The sequence below is a fragment of the Balaenoptera acutorostrata genome, chromosome 3, assembly GCF_949987535.1.
Source record: "Balaenoptera acutorostrata chromosome 3, mBalAcu1.1, whole genome shotgun sequence".
Lineage (NCBI taxonomy): Eukaryota > Metazoa > Chordata > Mammalia > Artiodactyla > Balaenopteridae > Balaenoptera > Balaenoptera acutorostrata.
This window is the reverse complement of record NC_080066.1, coordinates 37991278-38018890: the sequence shown is the minus strand read 5'-3', so window position 1 is coordinate 38018890 and position 27613 is coordinate 37991278. Positions and strand designations below refer to the sequence as shown.

The following is a 27613-nucleotide window of genomic DNA, read 5'->3' as shown; positions in this document are numbered from 1 at the left end:
ACATAAGAGCTAAGGAGAAACTGAAGAATGTGTCAGAAAAATGTCTGACTTAGCAATCTACATGAACGGTACAAACAGAGATGTAGACGAGGGTGTATTTAAAAGGCTATTTATCACATCACTATTTACAATAGAAAAATATGTCCTAAAATAAAACTATTTAAAAACATTTCATCAATATGATAAAATATAAATTAAAAACTACTTAAGAATAAAAAAAAGAAAATGCTTATATCCTGTTATATAAAAATGACAGAAACTATACATACAATATGATAAATATGTGATTGTGAGCAAACACACATTAAAACATTAGCAGTTTTTTGGGGAGTTATTTGTATTTTTCGATTTTCTACATATTATAATGTAGAATGATCATGTATCATTCTTATAACAAATTATTTTATCTGCAACCCCTTGTACCCCCAAAAGAGTCCAAACTAGGAGAAGGCAAGAATCCAGAAAGGGAAGACCAGCATTAAAAGTTGCTTTGTCCTGAGAAATGTGCAGATCCAGGAGACACAGCTGAGAAACTGAACAAACCGTCTTCCTACTCCAATCTAGGCTATTAATTTTTTAATTGCTTTATAGATTTTTAATTAAAGTAATACATGTACATAGGAAAAAAATACAATATAGCACAGGAGGGTTTATAATTAAAAGCAACATTCCTCTGTTCCACACTTCCCCTCCCTAGTCTCACTCCTCTCCAAGGCAATCACTTTTTTTAAAAAAATTAATTTAATTTTTTTAATTTTTAATTTTTTTTGGCTGTGCCTCGCAGCATGTGGGATCTTAGTTCCCTGATCCCTGGTCGAACCCGCGCCCCCTGCAGTGGAAGCACAGTCTTAACCACTGGATCGCCAGGGAAGTTCCGGCAATCACTTTTTAAATAGCTTGTTTTCAGCTCTTCTGGTGGTTACCTCTGCATGGAACCCATACTCTTGCTGTCATTCCACTGGCCAGAATCACCACCTGACATTTATATATTGACCCTTCACAATGAAAGATGAGGCTTTATCTCATTTATGCCACCCTCTTCACTTTACCCTGCCCTGAATTTTGCTAGTTACATAATACTGGTTCATCTATTGATTTTTGGGGTAACTTTAGAGTGTCTGACCACTCTCCCTCCCCACTATGTAGGAGGCTACCAGCACCCCAAGCTGTCCATATACTCCTCTTTTATTTTTATTTATTTATTTATTTAAATTAATTAATTTATTTTTGGCTGCGTTGGGTCTTCATTGCTGCGCGGGGTTTTCTCTAGGTGTGGCGAGCAGGGGCTACTCTTTGTTGCAGTGCGCGGGCTTCTCATTGCGGTGGCTTCTCTTGCTGCGGAGCACAGGCTCTAGGAACGCAGGCTTCAGTAGTTGTGGCACGCAGGCTCAGCAGTTGTGGCTCGGAGGCTCTAGAGCGCAGGCTCAGTAGTTGTGGCGCAGGGGCTTAGTTGCTCCGCAGCATGTGGGATCTTCCTGGACCAGGGCTCAAACCTGTGTCCCCTGCACTGGCAGGTGGATTCTTAACCACTGCGCCACCAGGGAAGTCCCCCCTTTTATTTTTATTTATTGTACTTTTATTTTTACATCATTAAGATTAACGTCTATATCCTGCCCTGTTCTCTAACCATGTTTAAGTCTATACATTGACTCTATTGTAGCTAATCAGCAACATTTATATTACAACAAGCTTCCTTCCCCGCTTAGAACTCATGACTCTTGTGCAACTCTAAGGAGGATGTTCACTGTATTCAGACAAACGGATTATTTTTTTGCACATTTTATTAATTACTCAAAATCATGCAGCCATTTCCTTTGTTTTCTATTTTACCTTGGCTCTCTTTTATAATCTTTCCCCGGGAGTTTCTTTTTTTTTTTAAAGATTTTTTTTTGCTGTGGGCCATTTTTAAAGTCTTTATTTAATTTGTTACAATACTGCTTCTGTTTTTTATGTTTCCATTTTTTGGCCCCGAGGCATGTGGGATCCAACCAGGTCCCCGACCAGGGATTGAACCCGCACCCCCTGCATTGGAAGGCGAAGTCTTAACCACTGGACCGCCAGGGAAGTCCCTCCCCAGGAGTTTCTAAGTGCCTTTCTCCTTCTGCTGTTGTGTTCTTTACTGTCATCAATAAAAAAATTCATTTCTTGTTCTTTCTCTATATTGCTTGGGACTTATTTTTCCCGACTTTCTGTTACAATTTGTACAGACTGCTTATTGGACCTGCTGCATAGCTGTGACTCTGGGATTTCTTCTCACTGGACCCATGGGTCAGTTCCTCTGTTTATGGTATACATCATATCACATTCTTTGCCTTCTAGTCTCCAGGGCTACTGACATTAATCTGATGTCAGTTTGGTTTTGGTTTGTTTTTTTTTTTTATATAGTTTTTTTTGGCTTTGGGTTATTTTTCTTTTTTTTTTTTTTTTTTTTTTAACTCCACATTTGTTTATTTATTTATTTTATTTTGGCTGTGTTGGGTCTTCGTTTCTGTGCGAGGGCTTTCTCTAGTTGTGGCAAGCGGGGGCCACTCTTCATCGCGGTGCGCGGGCCTCTCACTATCGTGGCCTCTCTTGTTGCGGAGCACAGGCTCCAGACGCGCAGGCTCAGTAGTTGTGGCTCACGGGCCCAGTCGCTCCGCGGCATGTGGGATCTTCCCAGACCAGGGCTCGAACCCGTGTCCCCTGCATTGGCAGGCAGATTCTCAACCACTGCGCCACCAGGGAAGCCCCTGGTTTGTTTTTTCTTTCCAAAGCTTTCTGCAGTATCTCTGAAGGGGTCCAGAACATGCCACAGTGGCATAAAAATTATTTTGAGCAGAAGGTACCTGAATTTCTGAAATCCATCTGCCAAAAAGCAGAGACTCCCAAAAGAACTCAGTTGTCTTAAATCCCCTCCCCAGGAGCAACCAGAGAAAACTGACCCTTATCATTGGAGATGAGAAGTCTCCACACAACACCTAAACAGACACTGTCACAAAAACTGCCATGTCTCCCCGCTATCTTTCTCCTAAGGGCCCATTTATCTTTCCCTCAAATCATTTGTTTCCTCCTAACCCTTCCCCTGCCTCTACTTCCCCTATTAAAATGGTATACAAGCCTCAAATTCTAATTGCCCCTTTGAGTCACATTTTCTATGAACTCCCACACATACGTGATTAAACCTGTCTTTTCTCTTGCTAATGTCCCCAACAATTAAATATAACAGAGTGGAGAAAAAGTTTTTCTTCCCTAACATCTCGTTACTCTTGGTATTCTTAAATTTCATCTTATAAAGCATCTTATTTAGCATTAAGTGGGCATTTAAAAAAAAAATTTTGGCCATGTTGCACAGCTTGTGGGATCTCAGCTCCCTGACCAGGGACTGAACCCAGGCCACAGCAGTGAAAACACTGAATCCTAGCCACTAGACCACCAAGGAACTCCCCAAGTGGGCATTTTTTTTTTTTTTTTTTTTTTAAAGATTTGCTGATTGATTGATTGATTGCTATGTTGGGTCTTCGTTTCTGTGCTAGGGCTTTCTCTAGTTGCGGCAAGCGGGGGCCACTCTTCATCACAGTGCGCGGGCCTCTCACTATCGCGGCCTCTCTTGTTGTGGAGCACAGGCTCCAGACGCGCAGGCTCAGTAGTTGCGGCTCACGGGCCCAGTTGCTCCGTGGCATGTGGGATCTTCCCAGACCAGGGCTCGAACCCGTGTCCCCTGCATTGGCAGGCAGATTCTTAACCACTGCGCCACCAGGGAAGCCCCTCAAGTGGGCATTTTTAAAAAAAAATTATTTATTAAAAAAAAATTATTTATTTATTTATTTATGGCTATGCTGGGTCTTCTTTTCTGTGCGAGGGCTTTCCCTAGTTGTGGCAAGCGGGGGCCACTCTTCATCACGGTGCGCGGGCCTCTCACTATTGCGGCCTCTCTTGTTGCAGAGCACGGGCTCCAGACGCGCAGGCTCAGTAATTGTGGCTCACGGGCCTAGTTGCTCCGCGGCATGTGGGATCCTCCCAGACCAGGGCTCGAACCCGCGTCCCCTGCATTGGCAGGCAGACTCTCAACCACTGCGCCACCAGGGAAGCCCCCCAAGTGGGCATTTTAATTAAGGTTTTTTTCTTTTCCATTCTGGGAAATTTTCTTTTATCATTGGTTTGATAATTCCCTCTCTCTACTTTCTATTTCAAAATTTTATTTGTCAGATTTTACATCTCCTAAGAAATGATCTATATTTTGTCTCTCACACTTTCCATATAGCCTTTTGCTCAGGTCTTTTTTTTTTTTTTAATTTATTTATTTTATTTATTTATTTTTGGCTGCATTGGGTCTTCGTTGCTGCGCGTGGGTTTTCTCTAGTTGCGGTGAGCGGGCTTCTCATTGCAGTGGCTTCTCTTGTTGCGGAGCACAGGTCTAGGCGTGGGCTTCAGTAATTGAGCGGGCTTCTCATTGCAGTGGCTTCTCTTGTTGCGGAGCACGGGCTCTAGGCGTGGGCTTCAGTAATTGTGGCACATGGGCTTAGTAGTTGTGGCTCGTGGGCTCTAGAGTGCAGGCTCAGTAGTTGTGGCACACGGGCTTAGTTGCTCCGCGGCATGTGGGATCTTCCTGGACCAGGGATCGAACCCATGTCCGCTGCATTGGCAGGCAGATTCTTAACCACTGCGCCACCAGGGAAGCCCTTGCTCAGGTCTTAAGAAAATTTTCTTGACTTTATCTTCCAACCTTTCCACTAAATTTACTTGCGTCAATCATTTAAAATTTTTAACAGCTCTTTCTCTATTTTCTGTAACATTCTATTATTATTTAAGTCTTTATGAAGATACTAATCAGGAGTTTCCCCTCCCACATCCCCAAAGCTATTGCTTATTTTCTAAATTATCTCTACCCCCAGGGTCAAATACGCTACTTATTTGGTCTTTCGCTTTTTTCTTTTTGGCTGCACCTCGCGGCTCACGGGATCTTAGTTCCCAGACCAGGGATCAAACCCTCGCCCCCTGCAGTGGAAGTGCGGAGTTCTAACCACTGGACCACCAGGGAAGTCCCTTGGTCTTTCTCTTGTCTTTTTTTTTTTTTTTAAGATTATTTATTTATTTATTTATGGCTGCGTCAGGTCTTAGTTACAGTGCACGGGCTCTTCGTTCAGTGTATGGGTTTCTCTCTAGTTGTGGCATGTGGGCTCAATAGTCGGGCTCAGTAGTTGTGGTGCGTGGGCTTAGTTGCCCCGCGGCATGTGGGATCTTAGTTCCCTGACCAGGGATCGAACTGGCGTCCCCTGCATTGCAGGATGGATTCTTAACCACTGGATCACCAGGGAAGTCCCATTGATTGTCTATTTATATTTAGTCTTTAGGGACCACGTTAAACCTTTTAGGTGGATTTCTTGTTATTTTATATCTAGGTCTATTTCCCCCCAAGTTCCTCCCCTGAATGGGGATATCTAGTTACCAGGTTTGCTTTAGGGTAAGTGGGCTGGGTGGCCCCCAAATGCCACTTAGGGGCGCTGGCTCCCAGCTCAGCTGTCTTTCTACTCCTCAAGCAGTTTGTTTATCTTTGTTCTAGAATCAACTGAAGGCTGGTATTCCATGCAGTTCTTTTGTGAGCAGACTTTCTTTTAACCGTCCCCTCCTATTTTTGGCTCCTCTGCTTTTACTCCCACCCCCCAGGCCTCTGAGCTTCCAAGTCTGAGTCGGCCTGGTGATAATGGGGTTCTGCCTGGTTGACAGCCCCTCTGCTATAACTTTCTCTACATTTATTGTGCATTGTGATTTACTGCATTTCATTCCATTTTTCAATATGCTTCCATCCATTTTGTCAAAGATTTTTAAAACCTCTAATCTGATGATGGTCTCTTTCTGGTTTTCTATGCTGTTATGGATTTAATCCTCATTTTATTTCCTTGCTACTATTTTAATGGGGCCTCAAGCAAAAAAAGAAGACAGATACTTATGCTCAGGCTGCCATCCTGAACTGGAAGTCAGTCAATGGGTAATTCTCCAGGGAAGTTATATTCCATTCACTCAGATGAAATTGTATAAACTTTATTATTTTCTTTTTTGTTTGTGGAAACTCATCTTAGGGACTTACATAAATTCTATAAAAATAATTGGTAATAATTCATAAAAACTGATTTTCTTTTGTTACTCAAAAAGGCTTTACTCTAAAACTCTTAGCTCCTATAAGAAAATAGAAGAGATTTTTTTCTATGTACTTGTAATGAATTCTTTAGAGGTTCAACTTTTTTTTTTTTTTTTTTTGGCTGTGCCGTGCAGCTTGTGGGATCTTAGTTCCCTGACCAGGGATTGAACCTGCGCCCCCTGCAGTGGAAGTGCAGAGTCCTAACCACTGGACCACCAGGGAATTCCCTAGATGTTCCACTTTAATTGATGTAACTCAAACAATAAAACAGATGACTTACCCAAGAAAATGTCGACCAGCATATTCATAGTAAATCTCCCAGAAGGACCTACATGTTTTATATTTCTTGTTCCTTGTGATGAACTGTGTTCTTGAACAAATCTTACAATATTTTTTACATCATCAGTCACATCTCTTGTCTTATAATCCTATGAATAAAAAGAGATTACCTTTTGCTATAATTAAGATACCGATACCTAGATCGCTAGGATTTAACACTAACTGTAACAGTCCCACAATAAACCATTTCCAGACTAAAACCAAGAACAAAAACCAAGGAAGTTTCAAATGTTCATTCTTTCCTAAGTTCTTATATTAACCTTGTGTCTAGAATAATTAGCACTCTACTATATCTATTTCATTTCTGTTTCACAGACAGTTACCTGAGAGCACTCTGTGGGTAGAAATATTCTTTTTCTTTCAAAACCCTTCATACCTCTTTTGGTCACTTACTGGATGGTGACCTTTAGGGATGAAAAACATTGTCCAACCATGCAGATGTATGAGTTCTGATCTCTTTTGGGTCTTTGGTGCCACAGTCAATCCTTTTTATCACCTCCGGTCAGTTCCCTTTCTCATTCCCCTCAGTTGTCTCCAAACTCTGCCTACCATTACTATGTGGTCTTTTGCTATCGTCTATCCTAGTTCTCTAACCTAGCAATACTAAGCACCTGCAGTTCTCAAAAGCTGCATCATGCTTCTGTGCCTCTGTATATGCAGTTCCTCTACCTTCTAATCCTTGTTCATCCACCACAGTCCTGAAGACAAATAGGTTTCTTGTCCTATACTAACAATTGGTAGTGATTCTGAGGCTCTATCTGGCATCATCACGAAAGAGTGCCCCATCACTCTCTCCAACATCATTCCTGCCTTAATTCTTGGTGACTAGTGTACAGAGATGATACTCCCACACCTTGGCCTTTGGCAACTTGATCTCCTGTACTCCAGTGATCCTGTCCTCCACATATGTCAGCCCCTCACTCCCATGGTCACACCCACTACCTAGCCTTACTAGTATCAGCAACCCTTTTGTTCTCCAACCGCTACCTCCTGCCTTTCTAACACACGCCATCTAGTTTCTGACTCCAGCAATCCACTGGGACAGCCTATCCATTGATCCTCGTCCTCAGATGTTCAGCTTCAATTCCAGAGCCGATCATTATAACATAACCTTTCATATACCTTCAACTCCCCTGCCCTTGGGTCACACTGTTTGACAAAACACATGAGATCCAGTTCTCCACCATTCCATGCCTACACCTGTGTAGCTGAACTTGGCAGGAGAAACACACACAACTATGCCGACTGTTTTCATTTTCAGTACAGGGCCACAAACCTCAAGTGGATCCTTAACACTGCCAGGTAATCAATGATACATGCTTAGTCTATCTCTCCCTCATTCTCTTAAAATAGCAGTCAGCAAACTACGGCCCATGAGCTGTATGCCTGTTTTTGTAAATCAAGTTTTATTGGAACACAACTATGGAAAAATCGGTGTATTTATTATAATTTATGTCTGCTTTTGGGCTAAAATAGCAGAATTGAGTAGTTGTGACAGAGACTGCCCACAAAGCCTGAAATGTTGGGTTGGCCAAAAAGTTCGTTTGCATTTTTCCATAAGATCTTACGGAAACCCGAATGAACTTTTTGGCCAAGCCAATATTTACCACCCTCTGGCCCTTTAAGATAAAGTTTGCTGACCCCGTCTTAGATGACAATTTCACACTTTCTCCTTTCTCTTCAATCCCCACTCTTGTCCTGTCAGCTAACTACCTTGCCTCCTACTTTGCTGAGGAAACAATCGGAAGAGAACTTTCAAAACTTCCTTCACTACGTCCATCCCCAGCACCTGCCCTGCATTTTCTCTTCTTTCTTCCTGTTATTATAGACGAACTACCCAAACTCCTGTCTAAGCCAGTCTTTGTCCTTCTGCACTAGCTCCCAAGCCCCCTTGCTTACTCAGGGACACTGCTTCAGCAATTCTTCCCTCTCCTCACACATCAATTTCCATCCTCCGTAGGTACGTTCCTATCAGCACACAAATATATTATTTCTCCTGTCTCTTCTTGACTCCACTTCCCCTGGCAGCTACGGTTTCATTTCTCTGTTCATCCTTGAAGCAAAACTTGAAAGAATTCTCTATATGCACTGCCTCCAATTTTGCCCCTCTCCACTGAAACTGGTCAAGTCCAGGTCCCATATTTCCGCGGTGCTAAACCCAATGGTGACGTCTCGGTCCTTATGGTACTTGGCTCGGCAGCAGCAGGTGACTAGGTAGCGCTCCCTCCTCCCTGATGCATTCCTACGCTTAGTTGCCTTGGTCTTCCTCCTACCTCACTTGTTCTCTTTCCTGGTCTCCTTTCCTAGTTCTTCCTCTTCTCCTCAACCTCTTCAAGTCTCAGGGCTCAGTCTTCGGTTTTCTTCTCTTCTGTCTAAACTTATACCAGTGAAGATTTCATCTGCTTTCATGACTTCAAATTCAACTACATACCAACCACTCCCAGAGTTATGGTACCACCAGCCTCTCTTCAGAATTGCTGGATCCAAGACATATCTAACTCACTACACCCCAGACCAAACTCCTGATCTTCCCTGCCAGCCTTCCCCGAACGTCTCGGCTGAGGGCTGCTCCACTCTTCCAGTTTCTCAGCCCTCCAGGCACCGTTCTGGCCAGCCTCACCTCTCCCCCTGGGGAGGCACGTGAGCTCCCTCACTACCCCTCAAAGGCACAGGCATGCCCCCCACCTCAGGGCCTCTGGTTTTGGCTTTAGCGAAGAACATCCGTATTTGAGAGCTGCTCAGCTAACTCCTTTCTTCAAGTCTTCGCTCAGGTCTCATCTTTGCAGTAAGACTTCCCTGGGCCACTGCATCCTGCACCCCATTCATCATTCCTGACTCCTTACACTGCTGTACTTTTCATCAAAGTTCTTTCCTCTTAACATGTACTTATAATGTATATTGTCTTTATTCAGCCTCCCTCTGCTAGAATGTAAGCTCCACAAGAGTAGGGATCTTTATATTTTGTTCAGTGATGTATCCCAAACTCCTAGAACATTGCCTATCACAGAGCTGGCATTCAACAAATATTTGTTGAATGAGTGAACTGATTAGCAATGCTTACAGAGTGGGGTGTGGTGGGTTGAGATGGCCATAAACGCACAGATTCCACTCCAAGAGAGAGTAAATCACCCTCTGCTTGGCTAGCGCTGCCTACGGTATCACAGTGATATGAATACATACATGTCTGTCTCCCCTCCTGTCTGTGAATTGGCCTATATTATGTTCATATGTGAATCCCCAGCACCTTGCAGATATTTCAAATAATATATCAACTGTGAAAATGCTCTGTAAACTGTGAAGTACAGTAGACATTAAAACGTAGAATTACCATGATAGGTACAATACAGTACCTAACGACTGAATTTAACAACCTCCCAAAGTTATTTTTAGGACAGATGATAGCAAACTCATCCTGAAGCTATTGCCCTTACTCTTTACAGTTTTTTAAAACCCAGTTTACAGAGTAATCTAATTGATCTGAATTCAAACACATAGTACACTAGTTATAACCCTTTTGAGAATGAAGATGTTTAAATATAATTAGAGTTGAATGTAAAATATTCTACCTGCCCACGTTGGATCTTTTTGGGTATTTACAGATTAATGATATTTCTTAAATATCCTATAAACCACCAAAACAGGTCCAGTCTGTTTAATACTATTTCTGTGGAATATCCATAGAACTAGATAGTTCTACGGATATTCCACAGAAATACTATTAAAATGTTCTACGGATATTCCACAGAAATACTATTAAAATAGTTCTATGGATATTCCACAGAAATACTATTAAAATGTTTCTATTCCCAATTAACATGGGGAGGAAGCCATCGTCCCCTTGTTAAAATCCCTAGGACCCACTTACTGCAATCTAACTTGTATCTAACTTTTCTAAATTAAGAGAAGAAAAAAAAAAAATCTTGTCAAGTTCCTTATCACAAAGAATTTAAAACTTTCTTATTTTACCTTTGTTTTACAGCAATTATCACAAGAAACATCTGGGTATTTCTTACAAAAATAAGGATTAAATCCATTTTCGCCAAAGTAAGCCAAAAGCTGTATTCTCCTGCATTCTGTTATATTTTCGCAGTAATGTACCATACTATACAAATTATTGAAGTGAGTCTCTTTCGTATGATGGTTTCCATCTTTTTCCACTAAAAGAGATGAAGAACATAGTAAACATACTTATTAGAGTAGAAAAATAGAAAAGAATATCACAGAAATATTTAGAATAGGTTCATATAACTTTAAATATTAAATGAAATAACATTATTCATAGCATTATATATCAACATGACATGAATCTATATTATAATTAACTGAATATTTATGTTCATCTTCAAGATTGTAGTTTTGCAGGAATAAACATAGGTTGTCAGGAGTAGCTGAAAAAATTTTGCAGCTCTTCATTATTCCCAACGATAAATATCTGAATTATATTTACTATATTTATCAGACAAGGATGTACTGAACCCAGCATCCAAAGTAAGCAGGGCATGGAGCCATGGCAGTGGGCTGTGCATCTCCCTGAGTATCTGGGATCAAAGTGGTTAAGCCAGTGGTTCTGAAACTATGTACCAAGGACCCCCCAGGGCTGGGGTGGGTGCTGCAATGAACTCACAGGGGTGCTGGCAGGTGTTTTAAATTTAAGGGAAACACAGCAATACCTGACATCTGTTGAACACCACACAAGCAACTAGTTGGAGGTAGTTTATGATGTGCTACTTTCCTTCTAATGACATTGTGAAGCTGAAATTTTGGCGGTTGCTATGATAAAAATACGGACCTCCAAAAAATCAATGTGAAACAGGAAATGAGGGTGGCAGTGTCCAATCTGATTCCAAGGTTTGAGAACAACATGTACATACTTTTCATTTGTAAGCAATTATTGTTAGTTAAAAATGAAATAAAATTTTTTTCTGGTTTATGAGTATTATTTTTTTCAAATGGTTGCTAAGTGTTTAGCATGTAAATACTTACTAAATTATTTGGACCTAACTTAATATAGGTTCTGCTTAAAAACACAAATGGACGCACTAAGTTTAAAAGTTTCATTTTTGCACTGAGAATTATCTTGGTATAGTGCAAGGGACATGGACTTTGCAATCAGATGAACCTGGATTCCATCAGGGCTCTGCCACTTACCTAGCTCTGTATCTCATTTTCCTCTTCTGTAAAACGAGGAGAATAATAGTAGTATCTTTTAGGGTTGTTGTGAAGATTAAATGAAGTGATATACGTAAAGCATTTAAGACAGCAGCATATAGTAAGTGCTAAGGAAACTTTATCATCATTATCACTACCCTTCCCCTTACCGCTGCTGCTGCTCTTGGGGGCAAGTTACAAAACCTTTCTGAAGCTCACTTTTCTCATGGGACTATCTCAAAAGCTAGTGGTTACAAGCAAATAAGGTGAACGTTACTTGGCACAGAGCTTGGTAAGTGCCATTTCCCATGCTCAGTATCTCTGCCAGAGTTCATTCAAAAGTGGTCTCAAAAGAGGCAATTTTACTTATTTATCTATTAGAAGGCGACTGGTTCAATAAACATGGAATACCATACTATGGAATTCTATGTAGTCAAGCTATGTGTACTAGTTGGAGTCATAATTACACCCTAGTGTTGACTGGAAAAAAAATCAGGTCAACATATACATATTAAAAAAGCACATTTATATAATAACTATAAATAGAGTATAACCTTTAAAAATTGTGAATCACTATGTTGTACACCTGAAACTTATATAATACTGTAAATCAACTACATCTTAGGAAAAAAAAAAAGCACATATAATGGAATCGCATTTATATTGTAAAAAACCTGCATTTGGGAAAGGTAAATATCAAATATAAGATATTGCCTAACTCCAATGAAGAGGTAAAGGGATGAGATAGGAGAGGGCTATGTAGGGGTTTTATTTCCTAACCTGGACGGTGGTACATGACAATTCACTATTTTTTTCCATTTTACCTTTCTGCACGTTTGAAATATGTTACATACAAGGATGCATGCATAAATTGGGCCTGGAAGGATACAAAGGAAATCAGTAACTGGAGTTATTTCTTAGGGCAGGACTGCATACGAGGCATGATTTGGAAAATTTTCAGTCTTCAACACATCTGTATCATTTGAATTTTACATAACAAGCATGTAATACTTTTATCGTAAACATGAACTAAAATAAAACTTCCATATCTATCTAAGTGCCTCTATTTTAAGGAAAACTGGACCCAAAACACCACAACTGCAGGGGTAGATGACAATCACGAGAATGAGGAGGACAGCATGTGTCCCCGATGGAGCTCAGCTTACTTAGTATAAGCCTCTTCAGTCTGGTCACATCGTGGTAGGTATAGAAGAGCAGGCAGTGAGAGATTTCCCCATCTCTTCCAGCTCTGCCAGATTCTTGGTAGTAACCCTCCATGGATTTAGGGAGGGATGCATGGATCACAAATCGCACATCAGGTTTGTCAATCCCCATTCCAAATGCGATCGTTGCACAGATAACCTGATGTAAAAGCAAAAGCCTATTAGGCTCATAATGCATTTAAAGGAACATTTTTTAAATCAATCAATCAATTAATTTTTGGCTGCATTAGGTCTTTGTTGCTGCGCACGGGCTTTTTCTTTAGTTGCGTTGAGCGGGGGCTACTCTTCGTTGTGGTGCGTGGGCTTTTCATTGTGGTGGCTTCTCTTGTTGTGGAGCATGGGCTCTAGAGTGCAGGCTCAGTAGTTGTGGCACACAGGCTTAGTTGCTCCGCAGCATGTGGGATCTTCCCGGACCAGGGCTCGAACCCGTGTCCCCTGCACTGGCAGGCGGTTTCTTAACCACTGCGTCACCAGGGAAGCCCTAAAGGAACATTTTAATGATAGATGCTTCTAGAAGCTTTATCTTCTATTTTACTTTAAAATGTACTCATTATATAAGAGTCTAATATCTTAACTTGGTTCCATTATTTAGCATGACTAATATGAGATTTTCATATTGATAATTTGCAGTTCTATTCAGACCCAAGAAAGTAAAGAGAAGCTTGGTGTGGCAGGCACTTGCTTGTGTGATTTGGTGCTATCACCAAGGGAGCCAGGATCAGCAGCAGTCGCCTCCTGATGTGTTACCACTGTTTGCTCTCGTATGTTTTTGATATGGAGGTGTGGGGGTGTGGCTCACCCAGCCATGATATCCCTGTTGCCCCAGTAACTGTGTTTCTCAGGAGCTCTGGTTGTTCCCAGGGCTTGGGCTTTTAGAGGTCACTGCTGCTAGATTTTCCAATGATTCAGGAAGAGTGGTGTTCTCACCTGTTCCAGGTGAGAACTTACTATCCGTTTTTCCAGTGGTAGCAAGTGATCACACACCAGCTCCTTTTATTCATCAGCTAATTTCAGAGTCAAAACTTGTGAAAATTTTATTGGAACTCATGTGGGCAAAAGTCTGAGAGTTGCTTATACTAGGGGAAAAAAAAGGCTGGAGACCGTGGATCTTGGCCTATGCAAATTACTCAGTGGAAGCAAGGTGATAGCTAAATTTCAGGAGCTTGATATATCAGTTTTTAGTAAAAAATCTCTTTCAAGCCTATCCATTTCAGTGGCAAATTTAGGACCTATAACCAAGCCAAAAATATTATATCTCCAGGCAAAATTACATTATACAAATAAAGCCGCAAGCCTTTTTTACCACCTAAAAAAATGAATTGCTACTTCAAAAATAGTATTTCAAAAGCAACTGGACTATCTGGCAGCCAGACTGAGGCTAATGACATGATTTCAGTAACTGTAAGTACCACAGCTAGGAACTGCACGCCATGGATGGCAGACGGGGGTGCTCATCAATGCTGGAGATGCTGGTGGCCTGTACTTTAGGTCAGCCATCCATCTAAATTTATGGCACTGCGATCAAAGGCGAATCTCCTTGGAAAGAGAAAGTCTACTGTAGTCTCTAGAGGTGGGAGAGCAGATGGAGAGGCTGTAAAGCAAGGTGTGTCAGCCCACAGGCGCACAGGTTTCCAAGAAGCCTGGGTGCGTCTCCCAAGGTCGGGTGAGCACAGGGCTGTGAGGGGGGCTGCAAGCTCATGAGGTGACTATGACACCAACGCCTTCTGAGACTCTTTATTTCTTACAACTGGGAATACTGGCTTTGTGGAGTTGTTAATTCCTTCTTTATTTCTGTGTTGCTTTTAAAACTTCAGGCTAGGGACTTCCCTGGTGGCACAGTGGTTAAGAACCTGCCTGTCAACGCAGGGGACACGGGTATGAGCCCTGGTCCGGGAAGATCCCACATGCCGCAGAGCAACTAAGCCCGTGAGCCACAACTACTGAGCCCACGCGCCACAACTACTGAAGCCTGCACACCTAGAGCCTGTGCTCCGCAACAAGAGAAGCCACCGCACTGCAACGAAGAGTAGCCCCTGCTCGCCGCAACTAGAGAAAGCCCACGCGCAGCAATGAAGACCCAACGCAGACAAAAAAGAAAAACCCAAAAAAACAAAAAAACTTCAGGCTACCATCGTATCTTTGTGAAGAAAAACAACCAAGTTTTATTCTATCCCACAAATCTAGTAAGATCAAGGCTGTCCAGTTGGTTATATTATTATACCTTGACTGTGAGGATTAGCTACTCTGAGAGCAGAAACAATTAGATTAAAAAAAAAAAAAAGCTCACCAATTAAAAAAACTATATATTTGATCAAAGTGCTTTATATATAAAAATATGTATACATGTATGTATGTATGTTATAGAATATACTATATATAAAGAATTAAAGAACTTTAAAAAATTGGCTTTCTTTTTTCTTATTAGTTTTCTATTCAATTTTTTTATGGTTGAGATTACACACTTTTGAATTATATTTTTCCCTACATTTATCCATCATTAACATTCGAACATTTTCATATCATTAAAAAATTCTTCATAAACCATTTTTTAATGGCAGGGATGTACCATAATGTAACCAATCATGCTCTCAGGACATTTAAGCTATTTACTATTAAAAATAACACTGATGTAAATTCCACGCCCATGTTTCAGATTTGAGGCTCTTAAATATGGTCTACCACACTGTTTTCCAGAAAGGCTCTCACGAGTACTACAGGAAATCGTCTCTGACAACACTGTCCCCGACAGTTAATAAAAGTTTGCTAATCCAAGAGGTAAACATGATCTCACTGTTTTAAATTTTAATTCCTTTGATTATTAGCAAAATTGCACTTAAAAATTTTGTATTTAGCCCTCTGTAGTTCCTCCTTTCCAACAGTTTCTTGATAGCCTTGCGTAATTTACTATTTGAGACTCATGTTTTTCTTCTCACAATTTTACAAGCTCTTCATTATGTTTTATTTGAGGAAGCTATAGTTCCCATTTTGCTGTTGCCTTTAATTTTTGTTTTACAGATATAGAAGTGTTTAGTTGTTTAGGTTTTTAATCATTTCTAGCAATTACTTCCTTTTGGGCTGTTTTTAAGCTTAGGTTCTCTTTCACTCAGTGTGCATACATTTAAAAATATCTGTACCTTTATTTACCTATAATTAACTTTGATATGAGGACTCAGAATGATTCTCCCCATCAGGTAACCAGTACCACTAGTTGAATAATCTTCCTTTCCTGATTAATTTTAAATGCCTTCCTTATCATATATTGTTTTTACCTGTTTTCCAGTCTATTTCTGGATTTCTGTTCCATTGATCTTTAACATATTGCAAAGCCAGTGTTCGTGTGTTATTATTTTCTTGCCAAATTCTTTTGGTTATTTTCACTTGAATATTCTTCCAGGCAAACTTTGGGAAAAGTTTATCAAAGGAAGAAAACACTGCAATTTTGATTAGCTACATATTAATTTGGGAAGAATGCCTTCTACAGTTATGTCAGTGAAAATAAACCAGTATTTTACATACCTGAAAAAGCCTTTCTATTGTTTCCGACATAAATGACAATGAGCTGGCGTGAAACTCTTCAGTCCCAGCCTTCCCTCTTCTGATTCTGGAGATAGTTCACTTCTGTTTTTTTAATTTAGTGTAACTGTCTCAGGCAAGTCTATTACTCGTTCTTCTTCTTTTTTTTTTTTTTTAATTTTATTTATTTATTGATTGATTTTTGGCTGCGTTGGGTCTTCGTTGCCGTGCGCAGGCTTTCTCTAGTTGCAGCGAGCGAGGTCTACACTTCATTGCGGTGCGTGGGTTTCTCATTGCAGTGGCTTCTCTTGTTGTGGAGCATGGGCTCTAGGCACATGGGCTTCAGTAGTTGCAGCACGTGGGCTCAGCAGTTGTGGCTCGCGGGCTCTAGAGCGCAGGTTCGCTATTTGTGGCACACGGGCTTAGTTGCTCCGCGGCATGTGGGATATTCCCAGACCAGGGATCGAACCCGTGTCCCCTGCATTGGCAGGCGGATTCTTAACCACTGCGCCACCAGGGAAGTCCCTCTCGTTCTTTGTTGAGTAAACTATTTCTTTACCTTCATGAATACAATTTCTTATAACTGTAAATCAAACAAAATGTTCTGACCTATGTCTACATGTAAGTTTTTCCCCAGTGATTTTGAGATAACTCTTAAATTTGTTATATATTTGTTATGTATTTATTTATAATACATTTGACTACTCTAGCGATCTCAACTATCCCTATTTCTTTTTTGGGTATACTTATTCTTAGGCTGAACCCCTACTCTCCCAGCTACCAATAATTTTTTTGTTTTTTTCCGTTCAATTTTCATATGTTTTTTTCCCCTTCACATTCTCAAGTTATTCACTACATCACTGATTCAAATGTCTGCATTGAATTGAACCATTTGTGTCTTGATATATAATTCTATTTGTTTTGTTTTTCTTGTATTTTCTTATCTGGATAAACTGACTTTTTATTTATCCCTTCATCTCAGCCTCTTCATAACATCTTCTTATGGCAAACTGTTTCTAGTTCATATAAGTCAAGTCTTCTTAAATCTTTCTGAGGATATTAAGCTGATATTCTCTAAGATTTCCTTTTGTTTTCCCTCAGGAAATAATTTTGGGAGATACTTTTCCTTCTGAATCTTCACGGTAATGATTTCTTTTTTTATGAGCTGAAAACTTCATAGGCTACAAAAAAATTATTAGTCATTCTCCTCAAATTCATCCTTGTACGTAGAGAGATCTATCCAAGTTTCATATTTGCCACAGTATGGGATGCCCTAGAGTGTTCTTGCTTCCTTCTTGATCTACTTGGGTGACAAATTTATCCTCTCAGAAGTAGATGCTCAACATCATTAGTTATTAGGGAATGCAAACAAAAATCACAACGAGATACCACTTTACATACACTAGGATGGATATAGTAAAAAAAGACAGTAATAAGTGTTGGTGAGATGGAGACATTGGAACCTCATACACAGCTGGTAGGAATGCAAAATTTTGTAGCTGCTTTGCAAAACAGTTTGGCAGTTCCTCAAAAAGTTAAACAGAGTTTCCACATGACTGAGCAATTCCAATCTTACATCTACCCAAGAGAACTGAAAACATGTTCACACAAAAACCTGTACAGAAATGTTCACAGACGCGTTATTCACAATAGTCAAAAAGTGGATACAGGGACTTCCCTGGTGGCGCAGTGGTTAAGAATCCGCCTGCCAGTGCAGGGGACACGGGTTCGAGCCCTGGTCTGGGAAGATCCCACATGCTGCAGAGCAACTAAGCCAGCGTGCCACAACTACTGGGCCTGCGCTCTAGAGCCTGCGAGCCACAGCTACTGAACCCGCGTGCCTAGAGCCCGTGCTCCACAGCAAGAGAAGCCACCGCAATAAGAAGCCCGCACACTGCAATGAAGAGTAGCTCCCGCTCGCTGCAACTAGAGAAAGCCCACACGCAGCAACAAAGACCCAATGCAGCCAAAAAAAAAAAAAGTGGATACAACCCAAATGTTTACCAACTGATGAATGGATAACAAACTGTGGTACTTCCATACAATGGAATATTATCCAGCCACAAAAAGGAGTGACATACTGATACATGCTACAATATGGATAAATCTTGAAAACATGCTAAGAGGAATCAGTCACAGAAGAACACATATTGTATGATTCCATTTATATGAAATGTCCAGAATAGGAAACTATAGAGACAGATTAGTAGTAGTTAATAGATTAGTGGTTGCCAAGGTCTGGGTGTTAGGGGAGTGAGGAGTGACTGCTAGTAGATATGGGGTTTCTTTCTGGGATAATGAAATGTTCTGGAATCAGACAGTGGTGACGGTTGCACGACCTTGTGAATGTACTAAACTCCACTGACTTGTAAACTTTGGAAGGGGGAATTGTATGGTATGTGAATTACATCTCAATAAAAAGTTTTTTTGATTTAAGAAAGAAAAAGTGGTTTCCCTGGTGGCGCAGTGGTTAAGAATCCACCTGCCAATGCAGGGGACATGGGTTCAAGCCCTGGTCCAGGAAGATCCCACATGCCGCAGAGCAACTAAGCCCGTGCACCACAACTACTGAGCCTGCACTCCACAGCCCGTGAGCCACGACTACTGAGCCTGTGGGCCACAACTACTGAGCCCACGTGCCACAACTACTGAAGCCTGTGCGCCTAGAACCCATGCTCCACAACAAGAGAAGCCACCGCAGCAAGAAGCCCGAGCACCGCAACGAATAGTAGCCTCTGCTCACCACAACTAGAGAAAGCCTGCATGCAGCAATGAAGACCTAATGCAGCCAAAAACAAACAAATAAATAAAATAAATTTAAAAAAAAAGGAAGAAAAAGCAACTTTAGATGTCTCAAAAAACATCAGTTTTTAAATGTGCCTTATTTTGATGTTTACTATCTTTAAGGTGAAAACAATTTTCATCCTACATGTACGAGGTGGCTTATATACTATAAAATATTGTTTCCTTTGTTTATTTTTAAAAATGTTACCTGGCAGCCATCCTGATTAATCCACTTGTGCTGTACTTCATCTCTGGCAGAGTCACTGAGGCCAGCATGATACGCCAGAGCAGCGAGACCATCTTTCTGTAATGTGTCAGCCACTGTATCACATTCTCGCCTGGAGAGGCAGTAAATTATCCCTGAGTCATCTGCCAAGAAACCAAAACAGTACTGTGAAACGAGGACTTTTAACATAAAGAACACAACCTACATTATGATATCTGAATTGTAAACAGAGGCATAGTTTTCTCCATAGTTTTCTTACAGCAGAGGAAAACCACATAGGTAGAATAAGTCAAGCAACGGATCACGTGCACTGGTAATGACAAGATTTAACCTTTAATCCTGTCCCTCCAAATAACTCCTTAAGTAGACCTGGAGGAACCCTGGGCCCTGTTTCACACTTGCTATAAAATGGAAAGGCACTCTTACACAAACTTTGTAGAAAGCATATGGCAATACCTATCAAGAGCCTTAGAAATGCTCCTACCTTTTGATTCAGTTTCTTTCTAGGAAACAAATCTAGGAAATAAAGTGATCCAAGGACTTATTATACAAGAAGTTCTGTTTATAATTTTTAAAATTAGAAAAATCTTAAGGGCCAGCATTAGGACAATAATTAAGAAAGGAATTTATAAACTAAAACATATTGCGGGGCTTCCCTGGTGGCGCAGTGGTTGAGAATCTGCCTGCCAATGCAGGGGACACGGGTTCAAGCCCTGGTCTGGGAAGATTCCACATGTCGCGGAGCAGCTAGGCCCGTGAGCCACAACTACTGAGCTTGCGCGTCTGGAGCCTGTGCTCCGCAATGGGAGAGGCCGCAACAGTGAGAGGCCCGCGCACCGCGATGAAGAGTGGCCCCCGCTCGCCGCAACTGGAGAAAGCCCTCGCAAAGAAACAAGACCCAACGCAGCCAAAAATAAATAAATAAATAAATAAATTTATTTTTTTTTAAAAAAAAGCAAAGCCCAAGAGGATTAAAAACAAAAAAATACTGTTTAAAACATATTGCAACTATTAAGTGTTTTCTAAGTTTTTAAAACGACATGAGAAAATGTTCAAAATACAAAACAGGGTAAGGGTAGAACACTGTATATACAGTATGCTAATGGAAAGAAAAATGCATACAAAAATTATTGGAAGGAGATAAACCAAAATGGTAACCGTGACTTGCCTATGGTAAGGCTTGTCTTTTGATTCTTTCTTTTTTTTTGTTGCTTTCTAAATTCTCTTCACTATATTTATTGCTGTTTGTATGTATGTTATTTTTAAAATCAAAAAATAAAAGGTATTAAAGAAAAAGTCATCTCTCTGTGGCAGAGCCAAAGATACAGATACACACACAAGCTATTATTTATATTAGGTGCCTGGGAGGCGGGGACTGGAAAAGGAAATTACTGACTTTTTCTTGGTCTATCTCTGCATTGTTTGATTTATTCAAACAAATACGTATACTAATTAAAGAAAATGAAATAGAGATGTTTAACAAAAAAATTCTCCATGGAAAAGTAGAAAAGAGGTTACATGGAAAACTACCATGAATTTCAGAATCTGGTTTTAGTTAATATAACTCAAAGGCAGACACACTTGGGAGAAGGCACTAAAACAGAGCTGTGTAATTCATTAACTGATAGAAGCCAGAGGAATGACAGTGAAACCATGAATTACAATACAGGCGTGTAGGAGGGAGTATTTAATATACTTTTTGTTAGGGTTTATTGTTAACAAACCAAATGAGATTTTATAATTTCCAGAATTGAGAGAGTTGCAATATTCTGCTCTATGAATAGCAAGTTAGTGCTATCATAATGAGAAAAGAAATGTTTAATATGCAATTTTATATATTCAATTGTGGTACTAAAAAAACATTTATTATTTCTAGACATGATTTATCACATGGCTGTACTCACGTGGGTGATGCTTTCTGATCCATTCTAAGCAATCAAATGCCACCTTTTTTGGTTTTTTGGGTAACACGTAGTATTTTAGATTATGTCTATTGAAGCTCATGCTAAACCTAAAAGAAGTCACACACATAAAATTTTGTTATTATGAGAAAATACAGTTTTAGCCATCTTCAAAAATTAAATGCTGATTTTCCACAATGCAAACCTAATTATCAAGTTGTCTTAAATTGAATATAGCTACTGGCAGCTTACATGATAAAACACAGATAGAAGTTAGGTTAAGGATTAAGAATGGTGATAAGGAGGGAATGTCTACGGGACTAGTTAACAAAGAATCAGAAGGAATGCAGAAGAGAAAAGCCTGCAGAAAAGACAGGAGCCCAGTCTCCAAGATGAGGTGGATTAAAAGCAGAGATGGCTAAAACGTTATTTAAAAGATTAAGAAAATCATAGAGAAAACATACATAACTTTAGGCCACCAACACCCCCAAATTTTGACTGTGTACAGAAGAGCGAGGAGCTGGTTGCAGGGCTGCAGGAGCTCAAGCCTACAGACCCTGATCACTGTACTTTGGCTATGCGCCCAAGGGGAGCGTGGCTGACTCTGAGACAGATGTGCTCCTCTTTCTCTGGCCTTTTGCTCTTGGTCCCGCACTTCCTCCCACTTCCTTAGTGAGCTCTTCCTCTCCATTATGTCCTTTCTTGTGCTTCAGTCTCTTCTGTGAACTCTTCCCTTTTATCTCTGGATATGTTCCAGGACCCCCAATCTTAAAACCAACAAAAGCTTCTCTTGACCCTATGTACATTCCACTGCAGCTGGCATCCCTCCTCGTTCTTTCCCTCCAAAGGCAAGTTTCTAAGAAGACTCATGCCCCCAACCAACCAACCATACATCCAATTTCAACTCTCATCATTTCCATTCTGGCTTTTGCCATTACCATTCTACCAAAATTGTTTTAGCAAAGCTTTTATTTTATTTACTTATTTTGTGGCCGCACCATGTGGCACGCGGGATCCTAGTTCCCCGACCAGGGATGGAATCCGCACCCCTTGCGGTGGAAGCGCACAGACTTAATCACTGGACCACCAGGGAAATCCTATCAAAGCTTTTAAAAACTGAAGGATAAGGGAATTGTTACAGGGCCCTTGGCCCTGACGACACCCTCCAGCTGTGCCAGGTTCCAACATTGCCATGGGAAGGAGAGAGAACACTATCTAATGAGTTAAAGTCAGAGCACAAAGACATCTCAGTGCCTGGGTGGACGGAAGGAAACAAAGAGACCATGAACAGCAATAACCTGTGGTAAGGAGGTTGCCTCTAGACAGGGGGTGGGGATCAGAGGGAGGAAAGATGGGGAATAAAGCCACTGCCTTTCTGTCTTTGTATCTAAGTCCAAGCTAGATGGGTCCAGGTTTTGTTGCCATTGATAAGATAAACATTTAGTTTTAGGACTAAAGAACGCAACACTTCACATGTGGAGGGCAGCAGTCGTGTTCCTGAAGGGGCTGCAATACAGATAAGAAGGCCATGCAGTAGGCAGTGGTAATCTTTCAGCTGCATTTGGTGTGCGCACTGGTCTGTAAGTTAGTTAGTTAGCTAGTTACTTATTTATTTATTTATTTATGGCTGCGTTGGGTCTTTGTTGCTGCGCATGGGCTTTCTCTAGTTGTGGCGAGCGGGGGTTACTCTTTGTTGCAGTACACGGGCTTCTCATTGAGGTGGCTTCTCTTGTTGCGGAGCACGGGCTCTAGGCATGCGGGCTTCAGTAGTTGTGGCACGGGGACTCAGTAGCTGTGGCTCGCGGGCTCTAGAGTGCAGGCTCAGTAGTTGTGGCTCGCGGGCTTAGTTGCTCCGTGGCATGTGGGATCTTCCCAGACCAGGGCTCGAACCCGTGTCCCCTGCACCGGCAGGCAGATTCTTAACCACTGCGCCACCAGGGAAGCCCCACGCACGTTGGTCTTTTGTCAGACCTCATTCTCTTACCTCTCCACGTTGTTGGCTATCCTTACCGAAAACTCTATTAGTGCTCACACCCGTGGGGTTTCTCCCCCTTACCTCTCTTGATTTCTTCCTCTCCTTCTCTCCTTTCCTTGCTTACTCCTTAAATGAGAATCACCCCCAAAATGCTTGGCTATTCTTTCTTCTTCCCCTATATTATCTTCTTCAGGGACCTCACCCTCACTGCTTTAAACAGCACCAAATATCATTCCTGAGAGTCCCAACTTTCACCCCCAGCTTAGACCTCTTTTCAGAGTTCTAAACCACAGTCCAACTTTTTTCAGGTCAGTGGTCTAAAGTCGGGGTGTGCATACCCCTAGGGTTCACAAAGACTTTCCAAAGGTACATGAGCAAAGACAATTTTAAAGGAATCAATTTCCAGATCCTCTGTTTTCACACTTATGAATTTCCCCCTAAAAGATGGATCTGAGAATGCCTGTTGTCAGGACTCCCTGCTTGTTACTCCTGCCCCGTTTTTTCCTTTTACAATTGTCTCTCACTTTTGGAAAACAAACAAATTTTACTCTTCACCCATTCTCGACTTTACCACTGTGCATTGTTTTGGACATAAAAACCTCCAGTACACCAAACAAAACAAACTGAAATATAGTATGGGTGTAGATGAAACTTTCTCTAATCCAAATACCAGAAACTCTTGGTAGGGCTTCATGTCTCTAAGTGTTTTACATTATTTCTGTTGAGGGTAAAGTATAACATCAGGAATAAAGTATTTTGGCCTTTATTGGGGTGTTCTGATTTCAGATATACTGAGAGTAAGGTGGTGGGAGAGAAGATGATTCTCACTTTATGAAGTTGCTTCTTTCATTCCTATTCTCATAGAACGCATTACTCTGAGAGTCTTGTGAGACTACTGCTAAACAGTACTTTGAAACCATCCCTCTTAAGATATCATTTAGGGCTTCCCTGGTGGTGCAGTGGTTAAGAATCTGCCTGCCAATGCAGGGGACATGGGTTCGAGTCCTAGTTCGGGAAGATCCCATGTGCCGTGGAACAACTAAGCCCATGCACCACAACTACTGAGCCTGCACTCTAGAGCCTGCGAGCCACAACTATTGAAGCCCGCATGCCTAGAGCCCGTGCTCCGCAACAAGAGAAGCCACCGCAATGAGAACCCCGTGCACCGCAACAAAGAGTAGCCCCTGCTCGCTGCAACTACAGAAAGCCCGTGCGCAGCAACGAAGACCCAACGCAGCCAAAAATAAATAAATAAAATAAATAAATTAAATAAATGTTTAAAAAATGCTGAAAAATATCCATTAAAAAAAAGATATCGTTTATATGTACAAAACACTCAGAGATCTTTTAGTGCTTGAAATGGCAGAAGAATGTGTAGCAGATTGTGGCAAAAAAGACGGTAGATAAAGGACTTGATATGCCCATAGACTCTTTTGATTGTTCTGTTAATCATTTACAATCACTGCCACAGCAAAGGAAACTGCAGTCCTGATAAAATTAAGGCATAAAAAGAATTGCCCAGGAATACAAATGATGTAGATATTCTTGAAACTTATTTGATATGATTTGGGCTTAAGTTGGGAATGGTGCATGAGTTTCCCTACCAATAGGAATGCTGAAATGATTATACACAAGGATGGCTTTACTGCTCTTCCCTACATTTTACACTACACTTTAATTTCAGAACCATGTTTTATACATTAAAAAAAAAAAGCTTTGGGTTAAAAAAAGAGAGACAACAGCAAGTGCTGGTGGAATCAGAAACCACTATACAACTGGTGGGAATGTAAAATGGTGCAGCCACTTTGGGAAACAGTCTGGCAGTTCTTCAAAAGGTTAAAGATAGTTACCATACGACCCAACAATTCCACTCCTGGGTATATACCCAAGAGAAATGAAAATACAGGTACACACAAAACCTTTTGTTTGTGAATGTTCATATGCAGTTCAAACCCATGTTGCTCAAGGGTCCACTGCATTCACACAATTTGTTATCATGAGAAAGTTAACAGTCTCTTAGAGTTCATTACATATAACATATCTTACTTGGCCTGTTGGAAAATGGGATGTTTGGAATTAACAGATATTCTAGTTAGAGAGAGTTCACATCAATTGATGAATGGATAAATAAAATGTGGAATGCCTGTTCAATGGAAGATTATTCACCCATAAAAAGGAATGAAGTTCTGATATGTGTTACAACACGGATGACCCTTGAACACAGGTTAAGTAAAAGAAGATGGGCACAAATGAGGAGAGAATGGGGAGTGACTGCTGAGTACTAGGTTTCTTTTTGGGGTGATGAAAATGTTCTAAACTTAGATTCGGGGGATGGTTGCACAACTCTGAAAATACAAACAAACGCACTAAATTCTAACCTTTAAATGGGTGAATTTTGTGGTGTGTCAATTATATCTCAATATTTTCTTTTCTAAAAAAGCTTTGGATTCCAAAATATCTTCACAAAGGGAGTACTGATGTTGCCATTAAAATGGTAAATATTTTTAGGTCCAGGGTGTCAAACTCATGTCATTTAAAGTGATGTGTCAGGAAATGGAATCAATTTGCGCTCAGCTCTTGTTGCTCTTGGAACTGAGGCACTGTCAGGAGGATACGCACTAAGTAGTTTATGTGAACTGAAAAACAAAGTTAGAATTTTTTTTTTACAGGTAAGAAAATAAGTTTGGCCAATTGGTTTGGCAATGACAACTGGCTTTGCCAGTTAGGTTATATGGTAGTCATGTGCCATTGTTTGAATAGTTTTGACAAAACTATTATTTAAAAGCATATCAGGGATCTCCCTGGTGGTCTAGTGGTTAAGAATCCGCCTTCCAATGCAGGGGACGTGGGTTCGATCCCTGGTTGGGGAACTAAGATCCCACATGCTGCCAGGCAACTAAACCCATGCACTACAACTACTGAGCATGTGGGTCACAACTAGAGAGCCCTGTGCCACAACTACAGAGCCCACACGCCCTGGAGCCTGTGCGCCACAACTACTGAGCCCATGTGTCACAACTAGAGAGAAGCCCGCACCCTGCAACGGTGAGCCCGCTCACTGCAGCAGAGGATCCAGCATGCCGCAACGAAGATCCTAGTAACAGAAACTAAGAACTGATGCAGCCAAAAATTAAAGAAATAAATACTAAAAAAAAAAAAAAAGTTGAGGACTAGGAAAGCATATTAGGAGTCCCTCCACACAGCAGACAGATAAGCTCTTTGAAGGACTGGTATAAAGAAAATTATTAAAAAAAAAGAAAAGCATATCACCTGATTAAAAATAAATGTCAAAAATATACTAGGAAAGGTGTACTGAAATTAATAGTATTTTGATTTCCCCAACTCCTTCAAATATACTGGACACAAGATTCACCTGAGTGAAAGAGTAACACAAATACTTAATAGTCATTAGAAAAGTTTTGGTAAAGCATTTTTTTAGGGTATATTTCCCAGAAAAAGTAAAGTGAGTAACTAATGATCTGACTTATTTTGTCAGTCAGATGGTTTTCAATTCTTCGCTTTTTACAAAATTTGCAGGACTCAATTGAGATGTCAGCTGACAGATCATTAAAAATAATTTTTGATGACAGATCATCATATAATTTTGGCATTTACATCAGAAGGAATTCAAATAATCGAGAGTTAATACTGTAATAAAATGTTTTCCATTCCTATCTACATGTTTATGTGAGCAACATTTCTCAATGCTATAAAATATACCTATAAAAATAAGAAATATGAACAGACTTGATTCATCCATAGATATATGTACTAATTGGGAAAAAGTCCTATCTCATTAAGTTACACATTCCCCATCAAAATTGATACTTAAGAATTATTTTCAAAAATATTTAAGCTATTCTGATCAGTCAGGTACTACTAACGATTACATATAATTCAATTAGGACAAAAATTTTGGTATAGGAAATTTAAAAATAATTTATATACATATTTTTCTTGCATGTAAATATGACAGAGTAAGCAACAGGCTTCATGCATAAAAACAGGATAAAATTAGGATAAAATTCTGTAGGGAAACTGAAAGAGAAATATGAGTTTGAAAAGAAAAGGGGAAATTAAAAAACCTGTTAAAGAGTTAAAATTTTTATTATGTCTTCTATAAGTGGGAGAAAGTAGGTACAGAATTGCTATATTATGTTTATAGTCTACTGGATACATTTAAAAGAGCTAAGTAACAATTTTGTTTAAAAACATTATTTACAACAGACCACTGTTCTTTTTATTTAAACTCATGTTGAGGAATTCCCTGGTGGTCCAGTGGTTAGGACTCCGTGCTTTCACTGCCGAGGGACTGGGTTCAATCCCTGGTTGGGGAACTCCCTCAAAAAACCAAAACAAAACAACAAAAAACAAAAAAAGTCATGTTGA

The 27613-nt window shown here is 40.4% G+C and overlaps 1 protein-coding gene and 1 non-coding gene across 6 annotated transcripts in view; both read right to left on the bottom strand.

The window, feature by feature from the left end:
* Positions 1-27613, bottom strand: part of BLM (BLM RecQ like helicase) — a 95122-nt gene that overhangs the window by 18961 nt on the left and 48548 nt on the right. For all 5 annotated transcript variants that reach the window (XM_007194307.2, XM_057544166.1, XM_057544165.1 and 2 more), the window contains 5 exons: positions 21253-21359; positions 19331-19491; positions 12769-12964; positions 10421-10611; positions 6396-6543 (listed from right to left, as the gene is read on the bottom strand). In XM_007194307.2, coding sequence (XP_007194369.2) covers positions 6396-6543; positions 10421-10611; positions 12769-12964; positions 19331-19491; positions 21253-21359 — 803 coding nt within the window. The remainder of the gene's footprint in view (positions 1-6395; positions 6544-10420; positions 10612-12768; positions 12965-19330; positions 19492-21252; positions 21360-27613) is intronic.
* Positions 6265-6337, bottom strand: TRNAG-UCC (transfer RNA glycine (anticodon UCC)). The gene has a single exon. It is a non-coding gene; the product is annotated as a tRNA-Gly (tRNA).